Source organism: Cynoglossus semilaevis, chromosome 4, assembly GCF_000523025.1.
Source record: "Cynoglossus semilaevis isolate Cse_v1.0 chromosome 4, Cse_v1.0, whole genome shotgun sequence".
NCBI classification, from domain to species: Eukaryota; Metazoa; Chordata; class Actinopteri; order Pleuronectiformes; family Cynoglossidae; genus Cynoglossus; species Cynoglossus semilaevis.
The window spans coordinates 15,777,029-15,788,146 of record NC_024310.1 but is presented as its reverse complement, the minus strand read 5'-3'; the positions used below and the strand labels follow the sequence as shown (position 1 = coordinate 15,788,146).

The 11,118-nt window shown below is 41.5% G+C and overlaps 1 protein-coding gene across 3 annotated transcripts; it reads right to left on the bottom strand.

Annotated features, from left to right (window-relative positions):
* Positions 1 to 1,051: 1,051 nt before the first annotated feature.
* atg16l2 (ATG16 autophagy related 16-like 2 (S. cerevisiae)) lies at positions 1,052 to 8,286 on the bottom strand. 3 transcript variants are annotated; one of them, XM_017032299.2, is made up of 18 exons: positions 7,868 to 8,286; positions 6,779 to 6,836; positions 6,321 to 6,396; positions 5,980 to 6,053; positions 5,368 to 5,619; positions 5,210 to 5,275; positions 4,942 to 5,028; positions 4,802 to 4,855; positions 4,614 to 4,719; positions 4,431 to 4,536; positions 4,274 to 4,344; positions 3,563 to 3,634; positions 3,360 to 3,480; positions 3,127 to 3,232; positions 2,544 to 2,771; positions 2,421 to 2,468; positions 2,193 to 2,325; positions 1,052 to 1,324 (listed from the first exon to the last, which is right to left on the bottom strand). In XM_017032299.2, the coding sequence occupies exons 1-17, from the start codon at positions 8,016 to 8,018 to the stop codon at positions 2,202 to 2,204; spliced, it is 1,800 nt and encodes a 599-aa protein (XP_016887788.1). In that variant the 5' UTR covers positions 8,019 to 8,286; the 3' UTR covers positions 1,052 to 1,324; positions 2,193 to 2,201. The 3 variants fall into 3 exon arrangements, with proteins under 3 accessions (XP_016887788.1, XP_016887787.1, XP_008307820.1); XM_017032298.2 differs by having other exon boundaries at positions 2,193 to 2,294; positions 7,868 to 8,283; XM_008309598.3 differs by having other exon boundaries at positions 2,193 to 2,294; positions 2,544 to 2,696; positions 7,868 to 8,281.
* Positions 8,287 to 11,118: the final 2,832 nt, after the last annotated feature.

Here is an 11,118-nt window from a genome sequence, read left to right as displayed (position 1 = left end):
TAGCAAATCACAAGCAAAGACCAGGAACTTGAGAGGATTAAAAAAACCAAAAAACAATATTTTTAATAGAAGTAATAATAAAATCCTGTACCAAAGCAGACTTGATAACCGTTTGTCCTGTCACACGTTGATATACGGACTGCTCCATTTTGGAAAGTAAACGGAACCATGTGCACAATATTGGTAATTATAGCCCAAACAACCTTTTAAATTCATTAAAATTGACCAAACCAACTTGTTTAATTTGAACAGCCTACGACTATTTAAAAAGTATGGAAAACAAGGAGCGAAAACATGAGGTTTGTCATAGTTAATTGGATATGACTATTGCATTGTTTTAAGCGACTGCATGACAAGATGGTGTCATACGTCACGTCCAAGGCTTTATATTTGTAAACCTGGTTGCTTGTTTCTGTCACAATATCTGGCAACACTGGCAAACACAACACCTGCCGTTTATCCACATGTTTGGACCACACTGATATCTTTTACTTCAAGTCTTTTTTAGAGTTAAAGGCACTTGGTGAATTGTAACCTCAGTAAAGTGCAACCTGTTTGAAGGACAGTCTGCGGGTGTCCAGCACGTATGACGTCAGCTTCTCAATCATGTTTAACCAGGAAACATTCCCTAATTCAACTGCTCGTAAAGAATATTGTGCAACAGCATTTCCTGTCCGTCTCACTACTCGGAGCATCGACTTTTCTCAGGACGCCCCTGACCTTCTCCTTCAGATGGACAAATGCTGATGTTTTTTAAATGCTGCTCCACAGCTGAGTGCTGCTGCTCCTGTCTCCACCCTGCTCTCCGTCACGCCCACGTTCATTTTGCTCAGATTGTTACGTACTTAAAGGTTGAAATATAAAAAATGTTATCAATAAAGCTCAGATTTAAGGATCAGGTCCATGACTGTATTATTGGCATTTAAACATTACAGTTAGTATTTATCCATTAATCAATAAAGTGGATGAGGATAAAGTGGCAGCAATGAATTATGAGCAGGTTAAACAGGTCATAAAGTGAATGAATGAAGAATTGCGAAAAGACACTAGATGTCACTGAGCTGTGTTTAATTAAACAGTAGGTAATAAATCTTAAGTTTGGTAAAAAAAACAAAATCTCAGTTTTCTTCTATATTGTCCTAAATGTCACTTTACTCTCATGTTGGTTCGAGAGAAGTGTGTGGTGTCTGCTGTGGTGAACGTGAGACGGTGCTCAGGGGTTGGCTCCTGCTACATGTCACTCCAAAGCACAGCCCGCCTACTCTTGTCCACGCTGACCACGTATTTACCAGACAGAGACCAGGACACGGCGCTGATGGATGAACTGAGGACAAGGAGAAGAACAAATGGAAGAGCAGCAATCATGAAACAACGCCTCTAGAGACCAACTCTTAGCTTCAATCAAACTTGTAGTGAGACACCATCAAAGAACAATATATTGTATTGGAACCTTTGGAGCTAATTACATATGTTTATTGTCATACTTTACCACAAAGTCATAAAATAAGCAAATATTTTAATTTAGCAGTTTGGCCAGTTCTGCAACTTGTCAGAGTATGTCAAAAATATACACTATATCATACAAGGCCACACGAGGGCACTATCGACCATCCTGACAACTTAATGCTGCTGCACCGCTGGAAAGTTACAAGACTAAGACTTAACCATAAGGAACCACAAAAATGTTCATCAAATATTCAGAACAAAGTAGTATTGGAGCAGCAGGAAAGAAAAGATCAGTTGGAACTGATGTTGATTGGAACTTCTTCTGATGTCTGACAACAGAAGAAGCTTGAGCTCCCTCCGGAATTGGTGGAACAGTTTGGAACATTGTTGAATTACTACTATATTCTTTAGGCTGTTGTGTAGAAAACACTTTGTTGAACAACTTACACATAACCATAATCTAATCCAAGCCATCATCAAGAAGCTAAAAGATGCCAAATACTGTTGCCTCAACTTTCTTGATCATTTCCGTTTGGCTGTTAAACAAGCTACTTTACTGCCACCTACTGGCTAGAGTGTGTGCATCAGTGTTACTGGTGTGGCAGAAATCAAAGATCTTTTTAACCTGTTATTTTACCTGTAATAAATGAACCAATTTAAAACCAATCCTAGTTGTTACTAGAGCTGGTTCTTACCACGTGACTGTGAAAACTCCATGAACTGTAGTGGCGTATTTTATGTCATACCTGTGGTGGTCAGGTAGCCGCGTCTCCAGGTCTCCAGAAGAAACATTCCAGATGTAAACAGAACAATCTGCTGATCCAGCTGCTATAAAACAACTGTCTGGACTGAAAGACGAAGACAAAGACAGAGACAGACCTATAGAACATGACCGTAAATCAGAAACATAGGGGGCAGGGCACCAACCCTGTACGCAGTTTATTGACTAATTAAATCTAAGTAGTTGACCTCACCTGATGACTGCCTTGGTGCTGTCACTGCCACAGGTGAAACCATCAGCTCTAATGGAGAAAGAAAACAGATCAGTTTCAGATCTTTGTTGGATCTCTTTTCATACAGTGATGTCATTTCTCCACCTGAAACACAGTCGTTCATTGCTCCCTCTCCGCAGATCCACCAGCTGAAGGCAGTCATCACGGCAACAGCTGAGCAGTTGACGATGGTCAGAGCTGAGGTCCAGTGAAGTGACTTTACCCTGAGCAGGAAACTCCTGAACACAGTTAACGGCCCTGAACGACAAAGGAGAGGCTGGGCTGTTTGACTGTAGAATGGTTCTGTTCTTTACAAATCTACAGAGTGTGACCCTGGGGGCAGCAAACAGACCATAACATGAGTTGGTAATGTCAGAGAATAATAACATGAAGAGAGGGACATGAAGCTGGAGGAATACAAGAAGAACAAGAAGAAAAGGAATATGATGTGACCAATAACTGTCCAGCAGGGGTGGTGGTGGGTGATTGGCAGACAGAGGTGTCAATCACCTTTTGAGTCAGACTCAGTTCTGCAGGTGCAACTGTTGCTAGGAAACAGAGGATAAAAAGTGGCCCTGATGATGCCACGAGGATGAATAAGGTGTGTTAGAGCGCCATCACTGGCAAAACTATGAATGTGTATGTGTGTGTGTGTGTGTGTGTGTGCGCGTGTTGGAGGGGCCGTTACCTGGTGTCCCAGACTCTGATCTTAGAGTCATAGTGTCCACTGATGATACAGTTCTCAGAACAGACGAGGTCACTGCAGAAGGATGACACTTCAACCACCTGCACACCTGCACACACACACACACACACATACACACACACAAAGAGTGGTTTGAGGCTTTCAGGTCACTGAACAATGGGGTCATTTCCTTTTAACTGTAACAGTTTTTTGCAGTGTGAGTGTGTGTTACTCACAGGCAGCTCTGTGCAGGTCCCACAGTCGGATGGTTCTGTCTGCACTTCCTGTCACCACATGATGAAGAAAACCACTGAACCTGGCAGCCGTCACCTTCCTGCTGTGACCAGTCAGAGTCAGCTGCTCCACACATGGGACAATAACAGCAGATTAGATAGAGGGGGAGCAGAAACAGGCGGAGCAGATACAGGTGAAGAGTTACCTTTGGTATAGAATCATCCAGACGCCACAATAAGGCCGACTTGTCGTAGGAGGCAGCGAGGACCCTGGAGCCCTGATGCCAGCGCAGAGGAGAGGCAGAGCTCAGGAAGAATGACTTCACAGTAGAGTGGAAAATGCTTGTACTCTCTGAGTACTTACAGTAAAATAATCAAAATCCTAAAGTTATGTCTGGGACTTTAATGTGTTCATTTGAATGAACTGATTACAGACAAAATAACACTTTAGGTGGCAGTAATGAACCTTAGGTTTCTTGGCGAGTGGTGGTGAAGAACAAGACGCTTTGAGCAGTGATGTGACAGTAAGGTGTGGTGGACAGTGATGGTCAATTCACTGTTTAGGGAGAAAGGATTTTTCACTCCCTGATGTCAGGATTAGATCGTGGCTAAGTGTCAAGTGTTCAACAAAGACTTTTCCATTTTCTGCAGTACTTCAAGTCAACAGTACAGTACAGTAGATGACAGGGTTCAGAGCCAAAAGAATTTGGTCCACAGATGAAAAATACACAGAAATATGGATAAAAAACTGTTTTGGTTCTGTAGCTTTACTTCAAACAATCAATTAGAAGAACTTGAATTAAACACCTTAACTGATGTGTGAAATATTGATATATGATTTTAAAAAATCTGATCAATACTGTAGAGATTAATTAATTTCAAAGCCTCTCATTTACTCCACTCATTAAAACACTTACTGTTGGGTCAAACTCCACACAGGTGATGCCCTCATTGCTGCCTTCCAGTGTGGCTGTGTGGGTGAGTGAGCCTGGTGACATCATTATGATGTTAAAACATGGTCTTGCTGTGGACATTATTGATGACATCAGCACAGGAGACTGACCTGAGACTCACCTGCCCTGATGTCCCACACCTTTATAACTCTGTCAGTTCCTCCAGTGGCCACCAGGTCAGAGCTGGAGCTGAACCTCACTGTGTTAATGCTTTGATCGTGAGCCTCCTGAGGAGGCAGGAGGGAAGGTCGTGTCACACAGAGTTGGACCTGTCACATCAGACGCAGAGACAGTCAGGACTTACCAGGACTTGCAGAGCTCTGACAGGAACCCTGGCTGACACACAGGTTCCCACAGGACACATCAGATCCTCGTCCAGACTGCAGACAGAGTGACCCCGCCTCTTCTTGCTGACATCACACATTGACACAAACACACAGTAAATGGCAGCTGTGACTCTCGCAAGAGAGAAGTACAGACTGAAGGACTCACTGAAACAGTCCTCTGATCGATGTGATAATTCCCAGAGACGTGGCTGATGAAGATCTAAGGAGACACAAGAACAACAGTGACCTTCCCCCTGGTGTCTCACTGTCAACATCACACACACATTAACAACATCAGCGTCTCACCTGAAGAGTCTGGTGTGTTGACGTTCTGTCCATTCAATCTGATTTTCCTTCTCAGGGGAAGTGGACCTGGAGGTCGGAGCGCTGGAGCTGAAGCATGGGAACGTTAGAATTTGAACTCCAGTCCATTCACACAGACACACAGGGTGGTGAGACATGTCATTAATGAGACATTTTGAACTGTGCTGCTTCTCCTCACTGTGAGACTAAATCATTTACCTGATAATCAAAGACAGATGAAGAAAAGTGAATAAATCAAGGTGGCTCTCACCTGTCTACGGTGACCTCTGACCTGGCCCCCGACAGCAGCTTCTTTTGCAGATTTGCTTCACGTGCTCTGCAGGAGGTTTTAATGACATGAATCATAGAGAACAGAAAAGAAAAACTTTACACTCAAATGAACAGAGGTCTTCAGAAATCTTCTCGTACCTGGACTTGCGTTCATTGCGACTGTTCATACGAGCGGCAGCCTGGCGTTTTAGGTGGATCATGTCCTCCAGCAGGTGTCCCTCTTTCAGCTTCTCCTCCCTCAGTCTGGACTCCGCCTCTCTCTGTCGCTCCAGCAGGTCATCGTATGTCATCTCCAGCAGCCTGTTCTCCTGCTGACCCTGGTTCACCTGCTTCTGCAGCAGCTGATGAGTATCTGAGGAACAGCTGAGCTGCTGCTGCTCCTCCTGCAGCCTGAGACAGGAGCAGTGTTAAAGACTCAGTTCACACTTGCACTAAAAAAAACCCAGAAGTTTCAAAGAAAACATTCTGCTACTCTGATGCAAATGAATTTGCTCTGTGATGTCACAATAAGGGGGAGAGGTGAAATTAGAACACCACCTTTCGAGACTAATTTTCATTTTGTCAGATTATAAATCTTCTTACGACAGGTGGACCAGATCCCAGATAGAATCAATTTTGTGTCATAATCCCTCTTTTAAACCTAGTTTTCTAAATGTTTGTTCAGTGTGTGCTGAAGGAAAATTCTTCTTCATATATTTGTGAAGAATTTGGCATGTGTCAACACTGGTATGATGTTTGTGGGTCATTCACCTGACGCTCTGCTCCTCCAGAACACATTCTTTGATCTTAATCTGCTGCTGCAGTTCCACCACCTGATAGGCCAGCTGTAACACCACAAAAAAAAAAAAAAAAAAACAGTACACTTCCCATTTTTGAGGCCAGTCTGAATTTAACTCTCTCATGGAAACTTGTCATGTGACACAAACATATGAAAGTTCAAGCTGTCATAAACATGGATGTTTAAATCTTTGTATGTATGTTTGTATCTTTGTTATGTTGTAATGACGTGTGACTGTATTTAAATGTGGTTATAAATGAAGTCCAGTTGTTGGTGTTTTAATTGTGGTTGTTTTCTGATGGTGTTGTCAAACCTCTCCTGTAGTTTTCTTCAGCTGGTTCTTCTGTTGTAGCACAGCAGAGAGGGAGTTACTGTCAGAACAGGGGCGTCTGAACACACACACACACACACACAGACAATAAATATCACCAGCTGCTTAAACAAATTATCAACATTGGTGGTGACTTCCTGTCATAAACCACTGGACGAAGTTGACTAAAACCTGATCAACTATATGAACAGTTCATTCAGAATCAGCTTTTCATCACAGGCAGCAGTGGGACTGAACGGCAGAAGTGTTTGAGAAGCAGGAGAATGTTTTGACTGCACTTTAGAAAAATGCTGTTAATTATTTTGGGTGTTGACATGGTGATCCCAAGGTCTGGTTCACTATGTATTTACTGGTCAAACATTATGTAGAGCCATAGTTAGAGATCCTCTATTCATGAATAAAAGGTGCAGCAGATGAAGTTCTGCATAAGTTGTACTCACCTGGCAGAGAGGTTAAGAATTCCTTTGGTCAGACTTGACTTGTCCAACAGCTGAGTGTCTGATAACAGGCAGTAAACAGAAGAAGAGTCAGCGAAGGTAGCATGAAACTGATCCTGAATCAGGTTAAGGCACTAGTGATCAGTGCCTAACACATATAATCTGAACTTTGCTGGATCCAAACATATAAACAGCATCAACTTTTCCACTTGATGCAGCAGTACACAAACACACACACTCATGCACGCACACACATACACATGAGTCATGACGCTGAGGAAGTGGAAACAATATGATGTTCAATATTTCTTTTGAAAGTGTCTAGTTAGAAGATACCGCAGGACAAAGACAGACTCCACAGCAGTTTAACTGTAACAGGGTGTCTGTCCCTGTTTATGACCTGCATCAACTGGTCTTTTCAGGACAAGAAACATTGTTACATCTAAAAACATTGTGTTTTTAGATGTAAATCAACGGTGAGTATATACAAACATTTACTGCATATGTCAAGACTGATGGATAAGAACGGAAGCCTGGCTGGGACAGGCTTGGACAAAATCTGTGGTAGATACAGTCCTGTTCAAGCAGACAATGAACTGGAACATGGTTTATAGTTCATAAGTTTGAAATGATAACTGAAAGCTAACCTTAGTTTCCATACACGCTTAGATGGTAAAAGATAAAGTAGAGCAAAAGTAGCTGTAATATTCAGCTACAAGAAGACAACCCTGCCCCACTAGGTGATAGTAAAACTCACGGTTTAACTATAGAATGAACAAATCAAAACATCGCGTTTCCATTCATTTTGTTGTTATTTTTATATTATTTTAACTTCTAAACATGTCATTGCTTCTTTACGTAAACTAAAGACGTGCAAACAGTGGAGTTGACATTTTGGTTTCCTGTTGAACCAAACTCCTTATACAAAGTCACATTTTTATCCGCCGGTGAATAGCTAAAGATTAGCTCCGGCTCAAGCTTCTAATGACGAGCGTATAATTAGCCGTTTTCAGTGTTTTGGTCTAAGAGACACTCGGTTTTCCGGCACTTTAACAACATATAACAGGTCAAACCGGTTCTTGTGGTTCGTACAGAAGCGAATTAGATCCTGGAACATGGCGTGCTGGTTCTGGTCCCGGTATTTGAGCTGACGGACGATGTGCCTCTTCCAGGTGTCTCCTCCGGGAGCCAGGACCCGGCCGCTCCGCTCCGATGCCCGGGAGGTGACGGTCGCAGCGGCCATGGCTCTTCACGTGTGCCCGCGGTCAGAGGCTTTTGGCGCGGCCTGAGACCGCAGACAGCTCCGGATGAAAACTGTATCTTAGTAATTGTCGCAGAAATCCGTCCTGCTGCGGTTGCACTTGTTTATTTGTTCACACTTGTTCTAAAAACAAATCTGTCTGACTGTGAGGGCGGGGCTGAGTGTTTGCGTTAGTCATTGTCACATGTCTCAGCCTATCAGCGCTCGTTCTGCTACGGAAATGTTTGGTGGTCAGAAAAATGCTCCAATGGTGTCCATTCATATACAGTATACTATTATACTATTATATTATATTATATTATATTATATTATATTATATTATATTATATTATATTATATTATATTATATTATATTATATTATATTATATTATATTATATTATATTATATTATATTATATTATATTATATTCGTATACGTTTATATTATATTTTGATTGACTGACTCAAATTGTAAGGTGGTTTGGATAAAAGCGTTTGCCAAATGTATTATAATGTAATTGTAATATTTTTACATATTAAATGTATATTCATAGACTACTGGCCAACAATCTTTTGTGCCATAAGTCTTAGTCCCTGTACTGCATGATGCTGAAGTATGCAGTAGCACTATTACTACGTCATGGTAGTTTCATAATCCACTCTGACTTTATTTCCTGTTCTGAACATAATTTGTGGCTATTTAAAAATTATACATAGAGATCCTGATGCTAAAGGGAAAAAGTAAAGTCCAGATTTTAAGTGAGTTGTTTTTGTTTACTTTTACAACATTTTAAAAATGGCATAAATTTAAACATCCACTTTCTACAATGAATAGTTTCAATACACGTTACTACTTTGTAATAGTAGTCCGTAACAAAGCAGTAATGGTCCGTCAAAAGATAGGAAGTTCTTCTTATGGTTAAGACGGATTTCATTGTCTTTTTATAGCGTTGCAATACATTAACTGCATTTTAAGTTAATTCCACTAGATGGCGACATACACAATGTACCTTTGCTTGAGAGTAGTCTGTTTCTATCTCCCACCCAAGACACCTGCCTCGTCTGTGTGATACGGCCCAGGAAGAACATGTTCTTCTTAAACTTCTTTATTAAGAATACGATCCTGTAATTGATAAACCTGAGAAAAATCTAAAGCAGGGGTCACCAACGTGGTGCCCGGGGGCACCTGGTAGCCCCCATGTAGGTAAGATGTCAGCAGGGTCAACAATGTCAGCAGGGTCAACAATTGTACTGTTCCTGTTCTTTCTGAATCAGTTACGCCAACATCACGGTCAGCAGGTACAGTCGGCTTCATTTGGCAGCAGGCAGTCAAGGGAGGTTCATTGATTTGTTGTAAATCCTTGTCAAATGTTGAGAGTTTAACGGACAGGAGTGTGCAGCCCATCGAGATGTCGGTAAATCTTTTCAACTTAACTTAACGGTTGCTTTGATGATGATGTTGATGTGACATTAAATCCAGATTAGAAAGACGACACTGCTATTTACATGTAGATGAAACCAGAAAGTTCAGTAACAATCCAACAGGCCAGGGCATGAACCTCCACCTGCACTGGTGAGATCAGAGTGGCTTTATGGACAAAACACTTCCATGTCAGTTACATCTAAACCTTTTTTGAAACTGAGAGCTACGTACTTCAAGGGTGCCAAGTAATACAAAGAGCTACTTGTTTGATACAGACTTCCTGAACAATGTAACAATAATAATAAGTTCTGGGACAGACAATAGTAAAAACTCTTCTTACCATCAACATTCCACCCATTTGAATATTGATGCAGGTGTACCTGATTCAAAAACAACAGTAACAGTGCAGTTTTTGGTGCCCCCGGACACCACGATGGTGACCCCTGGTCTAAAGTATCATCCGGTCACTGGATGACGCTTTCAGCCGTCACAGATGGTCATTCACACGTGTGAGTCTGTGTTACTGGAAGCATTGTCTCCCAAAGGTTCACACAGGTCACAACAGTGACACCATGTGTTTGGTGAGCAATTCATGCAGATACGTTCTATTCCCTAACTCATACACAGTACATGTTTACAAACAGATATAATCTTCATCCATACCTAAACTTTAATCTGGCCCTAATTTTAATCCTAACTCTGAACTAAATCTTCAACTGTTTAATACTCTGTCTCAGCAAGGGCCACACAAAGACAAAGTGGCTCCACAATAATGTGAAAAAATTCACCAAACACACAGAAAAAGAGAGAGAGAAAGAGAGAGAGTGTGAGAGGAGGGGGAGCGGAAATATCAGATCTCTCTCCATCTTAACACTTCAGTGGGCAGGAAACATTCTTTGTCCAGTTACAACAAAAACATTTGCAACGCTTCGCTTGTGGCACACGTTTGTCCACACACTCCTACCCATACACAGCCACCCACCGACCGACACACACACACACTAAGGGCTGCTGACCTGGTGTATTGTTGAGAAAGCCGAGGGGAGGCACGCTGTCCACCGACATCCGACTCTTTTCCAGTGTTAAAGATTTCAGTAACATGTCATTAGCTGCAACTCAGTTTCAGCCTAATCTGATTACCCTGCTGCAGTGACATCACTGTCCACGACGACGCTCATACATTAACATCTGAATTACTTAGTCACATAAAGGAGGGAAAAAAATGCATATTTTTAGAATAACTTATGGTGGTATTTTATTTTAATTCATTTTTTTAAACCAACCATCATATTTGGTTTTTTACACAAATTATATACATCTGTGCAAGTTTGAAACATTGAGAGGATTTATATTTTAGCTTTAATAGATTTCTTCAAAAGTCTTTCTGTCACCTGTTTTGTTTGATTGTTGATCATCATCATCATCATAGTCCCCATCTTCATCATCATCATCTCATGATGTTATGTTTTCAACAAATTCTTAGTTCTGTCGATTGTAGAAATCACAGTATGAGTGACAACTTCATGATTTCTTTTGAAAGCAGCTGGTTATTAACAACCACTCTAGCTCTATGACTGTTTTTCCTTCTTTCTCTCTCTCTCTCGCTCTCTCTCTCTCTCTCTCTCTCTTACTTTCATTTTTTGGCTGTGATATAATTGGTCTTGAACTCCCAGCAGGAA

Coding starts and splice junctions, on each gene's coding strand:
- atg16l2 (XM_017032298.2), bottom strand. CDS start 8,018: ATGGCCGCTGCGACCGTCACCTCCCGGGCATCGGAGCGGAGCGGCCGG. Junction 4,537..4,613: donor TCAGAGCTCTGCAAGTCCTG/GTAAGTCCTGAC, acceptor CTGCCTCCTCAG/GAGGCTCACGATCAAAGCAT. Junction 4,345..4,430: donor GGTGTGGGACATCAGGGCAG/GTGAGTCTCAGG, acceptor TGATGTCACCAG/GCTCACTCACCCACACAGCC.